At 37.7% G+C, this 17,500-nt stretch overlaps 1 protein-coding gene and 1 long non-coding RNA gene across 3 annotated transcripts in view; one reads left to right on the plus strand and one right to left on the minus strand.

Moving 5' to 3' along the window:
* Positions 1-17,500, plus strand: part of LOC143019566 (uncharacterized) — a 467,386-nt gene that overhangs the window by 371,148 nt on the left and 78,738 nt on the right. The window lies entirely within an intron of this gene.
* Positions 1-17,500, minus strand: part of LOC143019562 (uncharacterized) — a 30,508-nt gene that overhangs the window by 12,795 nt on the left and 213 nt on the right. The window contains exons 1-3 of one of the 2 annotated variants that reach the window (XM_076175300.1): positions 17,349-17,491; positions 12,373-12,491; positions 351-598 (exon numbers count right to left, since the gene is read on the minus strand). In XM_076175300.1, the coding sequence (XP_076031415.1) occupies positions 351-598; positions 12,373-12,448 (324 nt within the window). In that variant the 5' untranslated portion in view covers positions 12,449-12,491; positions 17,349-17,491. Of the gene's footprint in view, positions 1-350; positions 599-12,372; positions 12,492-17,348; positions 17,492-17,500 lie in introns of those variants that run through there. The other variant, XM_076175299.1, reaches the window with a different exon arrangement.

Consider the following 17,500-nt stretch of genomic DNA (forward strand, 5'->3'; position numbering starts at 1 on the left):
AAAGGCGCCATATATAAATCTGCAAAGTTGTATCAAATCCTTAATCTTAGCTTTTCAATGTGGGATTATGTCCCACGAGCCAGCACTCTGTGGAGTGTCCGGCCAGTAGCACTTGGATATATATTGTAGAGTTTTCTCCCCTCGTGCTCTCATTATTGTATCTATGAACTTTTGCCTGTACTTAAAAAAAGCTCTAATAAGAGCGAAACATCGTATTTTGTATCATGATTCATGAACTACGGAAACCTTTCATTACCTCCATGAAGAAGCAAAATCGGGATGAAACTACAAACAAGAAGTTAAATCGAACTCAAGGACGATCAATTCCTCTTAACTTAATGTTTACATACTTGTATAGGAAGAGAAGGATCCTTGATGAAGAGGACACTGTGATTGTTCTTGAAGGTGAGAGCTCCAATGCATAGGCCTCCGGCCCTATTTGGGTAATGGCAGTCTTTTAACAGAATATAGACGGCGTTTGGAGGGTCGTAGCCCAAATCGGTCTGGGTCATCGAGTAGTTCGTCGAATCTGAAACAGTGTACGTTCCCATCCCGAAAGGGTTGACACTTCCCCCGGCAGTGATCTCACACACAGGATCTGACAGAAGAAAAAGGATTAATAACTTAGCGTTCCTTCATCTAGAGTCTCTGAAGAACCCCTTTGAGAGCCACCTAGATTTATAAATGGAATAATTACCCTAAAACTAGTGGTAGATATTAAATATCTGATGTTTATATCCTTTCACATTCAGAGGTTGGGAAAAAGTAGCACATAAATGTGGGATACTTTAGAACATAGTGTGAGAAATCTTACAGTCCTTTTGCTGTGATACCCAACCATTTCACTAAATAAGATAATTTACTGGTAACCAAAATAAAACCTGGAAATAATACAGGAATAGTTAGAACATATACACAAATATACATATATGTAATTACACACACACACACACACACACACACAGTCACACGACTCGGTGGCGCGGTTGGTAGAGCACTGGACTGGGAAGTACGGTGGTGCTTGCAGTACCTGGTTCGAATCCTGCCCTGGGCCGAAATTATTTCGGTATCACTGCGCTTCGGGTCGTTACTCTGACTCTCGTGGGTAGGGAGTTGGGTATGTGTGTGTGTGTGAAAGTTCATAGCATTACCCATAGATCGGCCATACGAGCTCTGAGCTCTCTTCCGGGAGGGAAATAGCTGTCGATCACGAGTCCAACACGTGATCCAAGGACCAAGGTGAATACACACACACACACACACACACACAAACACACACACACACACACACACACACACACACACACACACACATATATATATATATATATATATATATATATATGTATGTATATATACATATTGGAAATTGGTATGTTATAGTACATTTGTAAAGGTTCACTATTAACCCACTATCGGAGAAATAATAACGGAAAGTACAGGGAAACTGTATATTTCGACTACTATCTGTAGTCCTCTTCAGCTGAAGAGGACTACAGATAGTAGTCGAAATATACAGTTTTCCTGTACTTTCCGATATTATATCTCCGATAGTGGGTTTATAGTGAATATATATATATATATATATATATATATATATTATATATATGTATATATACATATATATATATAAAATTATATATATATAATATATATATATAATATGTATATATAAATATATATATACATATATATGTATATATGTATATTTATATATAAACATATATATATATATGTGTGTGTGTGTGTGTGTGTGTGTGTGTGTGTGTGTGTGTGTGTGTGTGTGTGTGTGCATATTATATATATATATATATATATATATATATATATATATATATATATATGAGAAATTCGCTAGTGAACAGCGACATCGATCAGATTTTTATGCCCGTCGCGCAGTGTATACAAAAGTAGTGAGGTGAACAAGTAGGGACGGGGACTCAGGTCACGTGTCCGGCGCTACATGGACATTTGTGAATTTTGTCCGCAGTTAGTGTAAAGGGTAGCAATCTATTAACAGCTAAATTATTATACAGTCTGGTGACCATTGGCCATTGGAGATATCATAATTGGTAAACTATTTTATTATAGAGGATTCTATGATTTTTTTCCTAAAACTGCATCTTTATCTTTTACAGTGGGTAAGACACGAATCCACGGGCGGCGCCGCCATCGCGAATGTAATGTTTTCTCCGCCATCTTTTGCGGCCCGTTCGAATGGGTATGCGTCAAATGAAAATCCATGTGAACAAGTTGTATAGACACGGTAAAGGAAACATGGACTGGAGGTGAAGCTTTATTCCTGACGTTTCGTCTAACGACTTTCTCAAAGTCGTTAGACGAAACGTCGGGTATGCGTCAGTTTGAATGCCTGTAGTAGGCGCAGGATTACCAAATTATCTTGCTGTTCTGCAAGTATATGCCCAGTTCTTAAAAAAAATCACCGATTTAAACTCAAATTTGGCTATTAGTCGTGGCAAATTAGTTTTCCGAGTACAAATATAAATATAAGACACCTATATACGAATATTTTAATGTAATATTCGTATTTTTAGCCTATTTTCTCCCGGAAATGGGCAACTTTAAGATCGTTAGTAATGCGACAGCTCTGCCTCGCAGAGCATGTAGGTATGTTCTCCGATACTTAGTCATGTTTGTTAACGCATAACATGTCAAAGATACTACTTGTAGTAGTCGTAGAGGGTGTTGTTCACAACTAATACTTACTTTGTTATGGTATGAATTTTAAGATGTTGGCCAGGCTATGATATGCCTATTACATAGCCGGCTATGGCTATGATAGCAAGTATATGAGATAACTATTAATAATATGGTCAGTATTCCATGTCATGAACCATGTCCATGACCATGAGAAGTCTAAAGACTAGTAGAGATCGAGAGACAAGACTAAAATCTTCTTTGGGTTTCATGATGATAATAGACATGAGCTGTTGAAATAAAGTTGTTTATTCAAATTATCATGATTATAGATAACATGATTAAACAAAATAACTCCTTTGAAAATAAAAATACTTTGTTAATTTTTCTATTTCAGTAAATTGGTGTAAAAGATAATTCACCGATTTCAGAGTAAATTTAAGTCTTAGGATAGTTGCAGTACTGACTGGTTAGTGCACCGAGAGTCGATCTAAGAGTAAGGGCTAGGGCACCTATATATGCACTTTTTAATGTGATAGAGTTCTTTTAAGCTGCGCGTACATTACATTGCACTTACATTACATTGATGGAACATGTTACATGATAGGTGTTAGTGAGAATAGTATAAGAGGAAGGTCCTGCATTGTTTTTGACATGCTCAGGTGATTTGTTGACCCATAAAACCTTCATATGCAAAGTTGTATGTCAATTGGGCCAGGGGTTTGGATTTTATGGATGATTATCTCTAAATTGATAATAGTTGCCACGGCAACATGATAAGTTCAAGTAAGAATAATATAAAAGGAAGGTCCTGCATTTTTTTTTACATGCTCGGGTGATTTGTTGACCTATAAAACCTTCACATGACAAGTTGCATGTCAATTAGGGCAGCGGTTTGGATTGTATTGATGATTATCTCTAAATTGACAACTTAATTATTGTCATGAAATGCAAATTTGGTATGATGCAGATGTCTCACATTTTTTTGACATGCTCAGGTGATTTATTGACCCATAAAATTTTCACATGCCAAATTGCATGTCAATTGGGGCAGTGGTTTGGATTTTCTGGATGATTATCTCTAAACTGACAATAACTGTCATGGCAACATGATAGGTGTTAGTAACAATAGTATTAAAGGAAGGTCTTACATTGTTTTTACATGCTCAGGTAATTTGGTAACCTATAAAACTTTCACATGCCAAGTTACATGTCAATTGGGGCAGCGGTTTGGATTTTACGGATGATTATCTCTAAATTGACAATAGTTGCTATGGCAACATGAAAAGTGTTAGTAAGAATAGTATAAAAGGACGGTCCTGCATTGTTTTTATATACTCAGGTAACTTGTTGACCAATCAAATCTTCACATGCCAAGTTGCATGTCAATTGGGTCAGGGGTTTGGATTTTATTGATGACTATCTGTAAATTGACAATAGTTGCCCTGACAACATGATAGGTGTTGGTAAAAATAGTATAAAAGGAAGGTTCTACATTGGTTTTTACATGCTCAGGTGATTTGTTGATTGGGCCAGGGGTTTGGAATCTATGGATGATTATCTCTAAATTGACAATAGTTGCCATGACAACATGAGAGGTGTTAGTAAGAATAGTATAAAAGGAAAGTCGTCCATTGTTTTTGATATGCTCAGGTTATTTATTGACCCATAAAACCTTCATATGCCAAGTTGCATATCAATTGGGGCAGCGGTTTGAGTTTTACTGATGATCATCTCTAAATTGATAACTTGATAGTTGCCATGAAAATTTGGTAGGATGGAGATGTTCCACATTGTTTTTGGCATACTTAGGTGATTTTTTGACCCACAAAAACCCAAGTATTTCAAATTTCAATAAAATTGGACCTGTGGTTTAGAGTTTGTGTATTTCTTTACTAAAATCTTTACAAATAACCACCCTTAATTCTTACACTTTATGGTAAAGGCTAGCCAAAAAATCGGAATAGAAAAATCATTTAAAAAAAATCGTGTCTCCCTTATTTTTTAAGCTATTTCAAAAACTTAAAAAGTATTTTGTTCCTAATGAAATAGTTTTTTATATGCAACAAGAATTTAAGGGTTAAAAAAGTTAAATTTTTGTGTCCGTACCTATTTACAGTTAATAGGAATCCCACCCACACAAGGAACTACTTGCACTTCTTTAGCTACCATACAGATAAAATCAACTACAGTGTCGCTTCTGGCCTATTTTTACGAGCTCTGAAAATATGCAATCCACAATATTTAGACTTGGAGTTAACATCAGTTAGAAATAAATTAGTAAAATTAGGATATCCACCGTGGTTTTTACAGAAACCCTTTATCAGGGCTAAAATTAGCTTTTATAAATCTGTTTCTCATTCCACTATGAATTATAACTGAGTTAACAGCTGTATAAAATTACCCTACAATAAATCAATAAATGATATGTCTCAACTGTTACCGAAAAATAAAGTTAAATTTCATTTTCAATTACCTCAGTAATCTGTTCAGCAAAATTCTTTATGTACATCACAGACCAAAGAGTAATAAAGCTCCTGGAGTTTACAAATGTTTAGATTGTAATGATGTATATTTGGGACAAACGGGTAGAGATCTCACAACTAGGATAAAGGAATATAAGCACTCAGTTAAATATGGGTAAGAAAACTTTACCGTATTTCATAATTTTGCCAATAAAAACCATCGCATAAACTGGGACGGCGCTGAAATAATTTATAAATCAAAATGCAGTTTTAGGAGAAAAATCATAGAATCCTCCCTAATGAAATATTTTCCCAATGGGCAATATTCACCAGACTGTATAATACCTTAGCTGTTAATGCTGTTAATAGATTGTTATCCTCTACATTAAACGCGGACAAAATTCACCAATGTCCACGTAGCGCCGGGCACATGACCTGAGTCCCAGTCCCTACTTGTTCAACTTACCCTACCGTCGTGTCATATCCTCTTGGACTTCGGCAACCATGGAGCGCCACCGTTCACGGTCCCTAGTTACTTGTAACATCTGTGCTGGTTTGAGTTGTTTTCCCGTCGCCCTCATCAGCCCGTCCATATACTTCTCCCTCTGCTTTCCTCTTGCTCTCCTTCCCTCCACCATTCCCGTCATCACCACCTCTTCCAACCCTTCCTTCCTCATTATTTGTCCTAAGAATCGCAACTGTCTTTTCCTTATTGTTGTCATCAATTCCCTATCTGTCTCCATTTCTCTCAATACTTCTTCATTTGTTTTCTTCGCTGTCCATGGTACTCTTAATACTCGTCTCCATATCCACATTTCTGCTGCTTCTAAGTTTTCCTGCAATTTTTTGCTGATTGTCCACGCTTCTGAACCATATAATAGTGTTGACCATATAAATGTTTTAACTGTTCTTCTCCTTGTATCTGTAGACATTTTCTTGTTTGTTAAAACCCCTTTCATTTTCTGAAACGTGCTTTTAGCTATCGCTATCCTTGATTTTATTTCCTTTTCACATCTACAATCTTCTGTCAATACGCTTCCCAGGTACGAAAATTTGGTTACTTGTTCTATTCTTCTCCCTGCTATTTGTACTTGCACTCTTGGTGGATCTGTTTTACTGGCCACTAGTATTTTAGTTTTCTCCATATTTACATTTAAACCTTTCTCCTCACTAGCTCTTACGGTTACATTCAATAGATGTTGCAGTTTATCTTCTGAGTCAGCCACCAATACCGTGTCATCAGCATATCTGATATGATTTATATTAAATCCTCCAATTTTAATCCCTTCCATTCCCTCTAATTCCCTAAGGATCATCTCCCCATATAAATTAAATAAACCTGGAGACATAACACAGCCTTGACGCACTCCCCTCTTTATAGCTTGAAATTCTGTTCTTCCTCCCCGTACCCTCACTGCTGCTCTTTGCTTCCAATACAAATTTCTGATGATACTCATGTCTTTGCTATTTATATCCACTCTTTCCAAAATATTTATCAAATCCTCATGTCTTACCCTATCAAACGCCTTCTCGTAGTCAACAAAGCAAAGATTTACACTTTGTTGTTTTTCTATCATCCTCTCCATAATCGTTCTTATTATAAAAATTGCATTTGCTGTTCCTTTCCCTTCTATGAAACCAAATTGCTCCCATGAAACTTGTTCTCTCACTTTATTTCTTATTCTATTTAAAACTATCCTTAATATAATTTTGGTTATTTGACTCATGATACTGACTGTGCGATGTTTACTACATTCCATTGTTCCGTTTATCTTTGGTAGTGGTATAAAAATCGAGTTACACATATGTTCCGTTATTGTACCCTTTTCGTAAATTTGGTTTATTAGACTAGTGAGTTTTCTTATTGCAAAATCCCCTAATGCCTCTAACATTTCAATCATCACACCATCCTCACCCATGGCTTTCCCTTTTTTCATTTTCTTCATTGCAAATTTCACTTCCTCTTCCATTATTTCTTCCCCGTCCAGATATCTATAATTTTCCTCTTCTCCTTCTTGTCTGTCGTCCTCAAATAGGTCCCTTACATACTCCTCCCATCTATGTTTAATATCCTCCTCGTCCATTAAAACCTTTCCTTCTCTATCTTTGATTGCCCCCCATTACTCCCCTTTCTCTTGGTAATTTCTCTAATCTTATCATACATCATTTTAGAATCCCTTTTTTCAAGGTCCTCAATTTCTCTACATTGTTCATCAAGCCAACTCTCCTTGGCATCTATACACTTCTTTTTGATTTGTCTATTAAGTTCTCTATATTCATTTCTATCCCTATTTTTAGCTTCTCTTCTCTTATCCATTAGTTCGAATATTTCCTCTGTTATCCATTTGTTTTTCCTCCTATTTTCAGGAAGTACCTTTTTATTTCCTTCTTCTATTGCTTCACATAACCTTTGCCACTGAAAACCTGGATCATTTACATCCCCTTCTTCTCGCAGCACTTCATATTTATTTTCTACTGTAACCAAATACCTCTGTTTCAAGTCTTCGTCCTTTCTCAACACACTTACCTCTCTTCTCGGTTTCCCCATCTCCTTTCTTAATTTCTTCAATTTTATTCTAATATCTGCAACAACTGGCACATGATCACTATTACAATCTGCTCCTGGGTATGTTTTTACCTTTATCACTGCATTTCTAAATCTTCTGTTGATAGTAAAAAAGTCTATTTGATTTCTTGCTGTATCTCCTGGTGCCTTCCATGTCCATAGCCTTCGCGGATGTTGCCTAAACCACGTATTCATTACTATTTGTTGATGTTCTATGCACCAGCTTATCCATTTTTCTCCCCTGTCATTTCTCTCTCCTAACCCAAATGGCCCCACAACCTCTTCTTCTCCACCTGAACCCACTTTTGCATTTACATCACCCATAACTATCTTAACCTCTTGATTTCCACATTGTTCCATTGCTTGATCTAACTTGTCATAGAAATCATCTACTATCCTTTCCTCTGCTTCTGCCGTGGGAGCATACACCTGTATTAAACATATGTCAAAAGGTTTTCCCCTGAGTTTTACCAAGAGCACTCTGTCTGACACTGCCCAGAATCCCTTCATAGTACTAGCAACCTTTTTGTTCATCATTATTCCTACCCCTTTTTCTGCTCCTTCTCCTCCAGAATATACAAATACTCCATGCTCATTTTTCACCTCTCCCACTCCTGGCCACCTAACCTCACTAAGCCCCATAACATCTATCTTCATTCTGTTCATTTCTCTCCTTACCCCATAATATTTCCCCGCTTGGTGTAATGTTCGGACATTCCACGTAGCCATTCTCAACTTTTCTTTGGTTACAACAGTCGCCGGATAACGATCAGAAACCGCCTGCTGTACACTATGTTCCCGACCGAGCGAGGTAGTCTCCCTCCTTTCTGGAAAAAGACTCCCATTCACGCTGTTCACTTCATTTACTCTTTGGTTTTGCTCCATAGTTAATCTTGGATAAATACGTAGTAAGGGCTCCAATCCTTTTCTACGGTGACTGGCCGATTGCCATTTACATGCCTGGTTCGCCCTAGATGTGTCACCCATCTTGCTATCACACTAAACTCACCAAAGTCCTCTGACAAGTAGAGTACATATACTGAGCTTGCTGTTCTAGTCTTCATCTAGTAGAGCTGGCACTGCTCCATGCCACAGTGTGTGGCACCCCTCACTTGGTTTAGCCCATCAGCCGAGATGGTTGCCCGGAGTGTGGCCGCTGTCCTAGACTAACAGCTACTAGGAGCCACAAGTGAGAGTTGGGGTGAAAGGTGCTGACCAAGTGCACGAAGCCATCCCTTAGGATGCGGCTGCTTCCTACCCTAGGTGCTACAGCTCCAACCCACCCCCCAACTTACTACTTTTGTATATATGCATGTTTTTCTCCATTCTGTATCACATCTGCTGAAGAGGATTACAGATAGTGATCGAAATATACGGATCTCTTTACTTTCGCCTATTCTTCTCTGAAAGTGGGTCATTAGTAGGGTTGTGACAATATGCTTTAAGCATAAAGAATTATTCTTTATGCTTTTTAAATGTTAAAGCATATATGAATATTCTTTTTACATAAAGAATATTCTATAAATATGCTTTTTAAGTAAAGCATATTCTCAATAAGGAAAAATATGCTCAGTCATGAAAATACCTTATTGCATTATTGGAACCTATCTAGAAGGCACTTTACATTCCAGATTTAACGGGCTGCCATTTTGTGTCTTACCACTTGCAAACATGCCTAAAATTGATAAAGCAAGACTACGAACAAAATTACTCTCTGATTATATAGATTTCGAAGATGTCAATGGAGTTATACAATGCAAGTTTTGTAGTTTAAAGGTGAGTAGTAAATGGTAGATTATTCGTATAACGTATGATTTTATCTCGTACCTAGCCTAACATTTTCGCCAGTACACTATTACAGCACAGAAAATGAAATTGTTAAGACTATCTGGTGCAGCCTTTGTTTCAGCAGTATTATTATTATTATTATTTTTTTTTTTTCCTCATTTTACCTAAATATGATGGGGGTGAAGATCCAAAAATTGACCCACTCTTTCCCTACGAAAGAAAGTCGCTGGTAAAAAACTGTGGGTGTCGTTAGACGAAACTACCGATGTAGAGCAGAGGTTTGTCGCTTGTTTTGTATTTGGTATATTGGGAGAAGAAGAAGAACGTAGCAAATGCTACCTCGGGAACATGGGAATGTTACAATCTGTCAACCATGCCACAATAGCGGCATTTTTCAATGATTCGCTCAGAGTACTATGGCCTAACCAAATCCTTTATGACAATATTTTAATTGTCACAACTGATGCAGCTCCATACATGTCTAAAGCCATGCGTGGATTGCGTGTTTTATTTCCTAATATGGTGCACGTCACATGCCTAGCTCATGGACTCCACAGGATTGCATAGTTCGATCCAATTATACAGATGTAAATCAGCTGATTAGCGCAGCAAAGAGCGTGTTCCTGAAAGCACCCCGAAGAGTCGAGAAATTCAGGGATATGTGCCCTGGAATACCTTTACCACCCTCGCCTGTAGTTACTAGATGGGGTACTTGGTTGGAAGCGGCACAATACCATTCCACTCATTTTCAAAAAGTGAGCAATGTTGTTATGTCTCTTGATGCGAATGAGGCTCAAAGCATAGTTGAATGTCAAGAGCTTCTGAATAATGCCGAAGTGAATATTAGCTTATCCTTTATATCAGCTAACTTTACAATGTTAGCTACAACTATTGAGAAGTTGGAAACACGAGGTCTCCCTCTGGAATCGGCAGTGCATTTGGTCGAAGAAGTTGAGGAACACCTTAAAAATTGTATGATCAACAATATTTTTATAAGTTGATGTCAATTTTAAAGAAAAATCAAGGGTTCTCAACTGTGAGAGAAATTAGCTCTATTTTATCTGGAAAACTGAAGGAGACTAAAAATGAATTCATCAAACAATTCTCCAGCTCTGATTTAACTGCATTTCTCTTCGCACCAGTTGTAACTTGTGATGCAGAAAGAGTTTTTTCAGTGTACAAAACTGTATTAGCTGACAACAGACGTAGATTTCTTTTTGACAATTTAAAACAGGTTATGATTATCAAATGTAATGAATGCTAGATTTGATTATTGTGAGAGTTGTTACTAGGATTTTGAGGTTATTTACTAGATAACAAGCTATCTAATTGAAATTGTTCACAAAGATTTTTTCACTTTTTTGTTACACTATGCAGAATAAACTATCACAATTTGACATAGTACTTCATACCCTCCATAATATATAAATGTACGATAAATGAAAAATCTCAATTAGCCATATTACAAAGAAAATAGCATAAAGCATATTTAGAAAGCATAAAGAGCATATTTAAAAAGCATAAAGCATATTTAACACGCATAAAGCATAAAGCATATGAGCATATTTCAAAAAACATATTGTCACAACCCTAGTCATTAGTATGTATATATATATATAATATATATATATATATATATATATATATATATATATATATATATCGGAAAATTTTCAAATACTGGACTCAGAGTAACAGTTATTAGGAGATGGACCACAACTTAGGGGAAAAGAGCAGCGGATACGAGACAGGCGGTAACAAAAATAGTCACATTTCCATACGTGAAAGGGTCATCTGAGGTGGCTGCTAGATTATTGAGGAAGCATGGGGTAGAGGTAGTTCACAAGCCCGCCAGTACGCTACATGGGGGCATTGACAAAGGTGAAAGACACGGAAGAGGAAGAGAACAAGACGGGGGTTGTTTATGATATTGGTTGCGGCAATTGTGGTGCTCGCTTCATAGGAGAGACGGGTAAGAATATATCGGCGAGAATCAAGGAGCATCAGCGTACGTTAAACCAAAAAGATGGCAGTTCGGTGATCTACAGGCACTGTCAGGAGGAGGAGCACGTGATGGATTGGGAGAATGTTGGTGTGAAATACAGAAACAACGAGAAAGGAGAGAGGTTATTTTTGGAAGTATGGACAAGTGACAGCAACAGCGTCAACAGATGTATTAATTTAAATCCGATTTACAAGGGAGTGAAGAACAGACAGGACAGAAGGAGCACTGATCGGCGACCTGTGTATTGCTATTTTGTCGGGATTGTGATATTTTGTTCTTTTTGTTCTTTTTGTTCTTTTTTATTTTGGTGGTTCCATTTTTATGATACTTTAGTCAAACTTTGTAATTAATTTCTTTGTCATTCAGGATATGGGTTTATCTTTGTTTAATTGTTTTGATTTGTACCATAGCTACAGAGGAGCGAATGACAGGCAGGACCGAAAGATTGATGGTCGGCGGCTTAGGAATGGAGATTTTGTCCGAAATGAGATTTTATCATCATTAACTTTTTGGATTTTGGTAGCAGCATGTTCGCGCCTCTTGTGTATAATTTTGCAATTCTTTCTCCATGTCGGGGAGTTTTTACTAGTGTTAACCTACAACTTTGTTCAATCTGTTGGGACCTGCCCCAGGAACCACTGGTATACCATTCAATAGATTCCTTTTGCTGACATTGTATAACTCTGAAGACGAACCCCGGACAGGGTTCGAAACGTCGGTAGTAAATTCTATTACTCAATGTCCAGTGTTTGAAATTTTTCCGATAACATGGCTCCTGGGCTCCAGCTCTTTACAAACACACACACACACACACACACACACACACACACACATACATATATATATATATATATATATATATATATATATATATACATACGTATACTCACCTGGCCTGGAAGGTTCAGCAGATCCAGATGGCCAATATAAAGCCAGAAGGACTAAAATGAACATCACTGATGCCATATCTGTCGATCGTTGCTCCACTTCTTTATTTTGAGGATCAGAACTGTGAGAAGAAAATACATAAGCTAATAAATCAATGAATGAATAAACATGAGCCGAGTTTAGCCAGTTGCAGCCTCTCGCACAACTAAGGAGAACCCTAGCCTATCTTGGTGGTAAAACTCAGCGGATCTCTTCTCAGACACGGCTAATGTTTGGCTAATGGCATGTCTCGAAGAAGATCGAGAAATGCCATTAGACAGAGCAAAGTCTTTAAAGTATATTTTGACAAGGAAAGATTTGGTGAAGATAGTTTTTTACTTAAATGGCTCAGGGCTGTATTAAAGCATCATACTAGGGAGGGGTAGGAATGCCTAACCATCATTTTTATTCATCGACAAACATTCTCTCAACCTGCCAGTAAAGATCACCACCTACAGATTTTTTCTGGGATGTGGGGGTGGGGGTGATTTTCAAGACTCGTTCCTACCCTGATCCTATCCTCATAGTCACCCAGATCGACAACTGAGGTCAGAATGGAAAATGGTTGACCCAGAACACCTATGACATCCAATGACCTTGACGGTGACCCATCAACACAAGTGGCCCGCCACATGACTTTCCCGATGTAGGCGCCCATGAAACCCCTTTATAAGAATATTGACTAGATAGGTATTAGGAAGTTAACTGTATAAGGAGCTTTACAGACACGCGTTCGGACCAGATTCACGTAGCAGAATTTTATGATGACAGAATCGTTTTCACATAAAAAAAAAAGTTCCTCTCTCCTCTTCTGCATATATTTTTATGTATAGTATGTAAGCTGTGTAAACATTATAGAGTCAATGTTTTAGGTATTTTATAGACGTCATACGGACAAAAATTCAATTTCTTATGATTAGAATATAATTTTTCTTTAGAAATATAGATTACCTTAAACATCTAGATTACTTTAAACCTCTTTTCTCTCCATACCATATCCCTAAATAATCTATTTATTATCTATGTGGCTCTATGGCTTCGATGGGTTGTGATGTGTCCAAGGATAGAAGTGCTGGCTATTGCAGAAAAAATAATAGATGAAGTCACAACAAACGCGCGGTAATGACCACTTTCAAATTTGAATATGCTTACGGAACACCATGGAAAAACCGGTACTCAAATTTCACCTGAAAATTTCGTTTAAAGATTTCACCTCACGCTGTCACCTCCTAACGATTTCACCTGACAATTTCACCTACGAGTTTAGCCTAGAATTCCGACAGAAAAATTTAGCCTCATAATTTGGCCTTCTAATTAGTTCACTTTATAGATCAGTTATGGCTTTGAGTTAGATTTAGCTTGAAGATTTCGCCGTAAGATTTCGCCATAGATTTACTAAACGCTTGGGACATATGTATTTTGCTTCACAGTTTCGTTACCGGAGAGATACTAGATCCATCTCATATGAGTCCTGAAAAAAAGACCCTATTGATACGTTGTCAAGGTAAGGTATGAACATACCACTAGGAGACCCTCAGTTATATAGATATCCTCAGGACTGTTTCCCTGCTTCCGGACCCTCAGGACAGGAGCACGTCACCGGTAGCCGATGGTAATCGAACCCGTTACTCAATGGTCATGAATTGATTTAAACCCATTCTAAACTTGTTAATCGTTACATAAGAACATAAGAATGAAAGAGACTGCATGAGACCAAAAGGCCTACACTAGGCAGTTCCATGTCTGTTATCACCTGTCATCCCCATCTATAAAGTTGTCTAACCGTTTCTTAAAGCAATCGATATTATCAGCGTTCATTACATGGTTACTAAGTCTATTCCATTCGTTGACCATCGTATTTGTCAACCAGTTCTCTCCTATATCCTTCTTAAATCTAAATTTGTCCAATTTCAATCCATCCCTGCGAGTCCTGCCCTGTTGTCTTAATATGATGACCTTGTTTGCGTCACCCCTGTTGAAGCCTTTGATCCACTTGAACACCTCTATTAGATCTCCCCGCACTCTGCGTCTTTCCAAGGAGTGTAAGTTAAGGTGCCTAAACTCGAAGGGGAACTTTTTGAGCCCACGTATTATATTGGTTATCCTCCTCTATACTGATTTTATTGAATTGATGTCCATTCTATAAGACGGAGACCAAAACTGTACCGCATAGTCAAGGACAGGTCTAACTAACGCTAGACAGAGTTTGATAATTACCTCTGCACTTCTATTCTGTTAGCTTTATTCCTGGCGCTAATGCACTGTTTCCTTGATTTAAGGTCAGGAATCACTAGAACTCCCAAATCTCTCTCGCACTCAGTTTTCTCTAAAAACGTGCTATCTAAGCTATATCTATTTTCGGGGTTGTGTAGCTCTACGTTTAACATGCTGCACTTTGAAATATTAAAGTCTATTTGCCATTTCATCGAACTTGTGTACAATTTGTTAAGATCATCCTGGAGAATCTCGGCGTCGTCTCCTGACCTAATTAGGTGCCCTAATTTAGTGTCGTCCGCAAACTTACTAACTTCACTATTAATCCAATTATCCAAGTCGTTTATATACATAATGAACAATAAGGGACCCAAAACTGAGCCCTAGGGAACTCCATTAGAAACATTCCCCCATTTGAATTTTACATCATTTATGGTGGCTCGCTGTTTTCTGTCACTGATCAAAGCTCTAATCCATTCTAACACTTTTCCTCCTATGCCATGGACTTTGATTTTATCTAATAGTCTCTGGTGGGGCACCTTGTCGAACACTTTACTAAAGTCAAGGTAAATAACATCGTAACTATCATTGTTATTTGACGCCTTATATACGTTAGTGTAGAAAGATAAAAGATTAGTCACACATGACTTACCCTTGAAGAAACTATGCTGTAAGTCACGAATCAAATCATATGTCTCGATGTGATCTCTATTAAATATCATTGATTCAAGCACTTTACCTATAACTAAAGTCAGACTGATTGGACTGTAGTTGCATATATATGATTTATCTCCCTTTTTTGAAAACAGGGACAACGTTTGCCTGCACCTAGACAGTAGACACAAAACCGGTGTCTACCGGCTTATCAAATATTTCTGTTAACGAGTCCCAGATTTCAAATTTACAGCCTTTAAACACTCGGAAAAAGATCGTCTGGACCCGGTGATTTTGTACTTTTAAGTTTTTCAGTCTGACTACTTCTACCTTACGAATGCTGATATTTGGTATTCTACTTTCTTCATCTCCACTGTAAATCGGATCGCAGTCACGTGCCTTATCTAACCTCTCCTTAGTAAACATCGAGAGAAAATATTTGTTAAACTTCTCATTCATTTTTTTTTTCCCCTCCGATTCTATCATGACATTTTCGTCGTTTTTACTTGGGCCTATCCTTTCCTTATTTTTTGTTCTGTAGAGATGAAAAAAATCCTTGGGATTAAATCTCGCTTGTCTGGCACCTTAATTTCGTAGTTACGTTTCGCTGTGTGTATTCTTTTTAACCAGTCTTGCCATATCGTTATATTTGGAGCTAAGATGTGTCTCCCCGTTTTTTATTCCTACGTAAAGTCCTCTTTTCCTTCCGATCTCATATTTCAGCCTGTCCGTCATCCATTTGGAATATTAATATTCTTCCGTATTGACTTGAGAGGAATAAATTCATATTTTGTGCATTTAGAATAAAAGCTGTTGGGTTACTCTACATTTCATCCAAACCGCTGACCGGTCTGATGACCTCGCGCTTGTAAGTGACCAAATGTCTTATATACTCTCTCATCTCATCAAAATTGGCTCTCCTAAAGTTCAGAACTAGAACGTTATTCGTACTATTTAATTCTTCCCAATTAATATTAAATCTTATTTCTCGATGATCACTAGAGCCTAGACTATCTCCTACTTTTACATTACTCGTTAGGTGCTCATTATTAGTTAGAAGTAAGTCCAGAATTTTTTTCCCCTTGAAAGATTGGTAATCATTTGTTTTAGGAAATTATCCTGCACAGTATCTAAGAAATTTTGCGCTCCCTGATCTCCTAATAAAATTTCCCGGTCAATGATTCTATAACTAAAATTTCCAATGATCACAACGTTTTTGTACTGGGACGCCCTGCGAATTTCATGATTCAGTGGATCGGTCTGCTCAATGCTGAGATTAGGAAGTCTATATTAAGTTTCTTATTCTTGTCTATAATCTCCACCCAAATAGATTACGTACTATCCTCTGCTTTAGTCGAATTGCGGGTAATACAGTTTATTGTCTTTATAACGAAAAGTGCTACTCCCCAACTCCTGCCAACCCTGTCCTTGTGAAAAAAATTATATCCTATCTCAGTTTCCGGAAGGAAATGTCTGTCAGCCATATTGATCCAGGATTCAGTAATAGCTATATCAAAATTCTCTATGCATGCTTTACCTCGCAGCAAATCAATTCTATTTATTACACTCTGCTGTTTGTATAGAAAACTTTTAGTTTACTCTCCCTCCACCTGATTAGATGATTCTTCTCACAGTCCCTCTCTGAGCTGCTTCTCTTGCCTAAACTATATTCCGATACTTCCGCCCTCGACTCCCACGTAATCTACCCGAAAAAAACCTGCAGGATGCCTACTTCTCGTTCAAGGGATTCAGCAAGGAGCCGAAATCCTTTGGGTGACAAGGGCACTCCGTCCTTTGTATATAGGTAATTCTTACCGTAAAAGCAATCTCAGTTGTTGACAATGCCCATCCTAGTCTTGCAATGTTTTGCCAGCCTGCAATTCATCGCCTCGGAAGGATTTCACATACAACAGGAACCCTTCCCTTATTCCTAATATTATCTAGCGCATCCCGGAACCGCGCAAATAATTCCTCACTCGCTAATTTACCTATGTCATTCCACCCAGCACTCAAGCAAACGGTCGGGTGTACATAAATCATAGCCATCCATACATGATAAAATATACAAAACCTGATTCACAGGTGGCAAATTATTCTTCCATATTTGACACACTTTTGCCAGGGAACTTGTTTTTAGGTCTGCAGGGCAGTCGCTCGTCCGAACCTCAACCTTGTGATGGTCCGGAACAGTTTACACAGAAAACAGGAGGGAGGATGTGTTCC

Source organism: Oratosquilla oratoria, chromosome 37 (genome assembly GCF_046742065.1).
Source record: "Oratosquilla oratoria isolate Oo_2021 chromosome 37, ASM4674206v1, whole genome shotgun sequence".
Lineage (NCBI taxonomy): Eukaryota > Metazoa > Arthropoda > Malacostraca > Stomatopoda > Squillidae > Oratosquilla > Oratosquilla oratoria.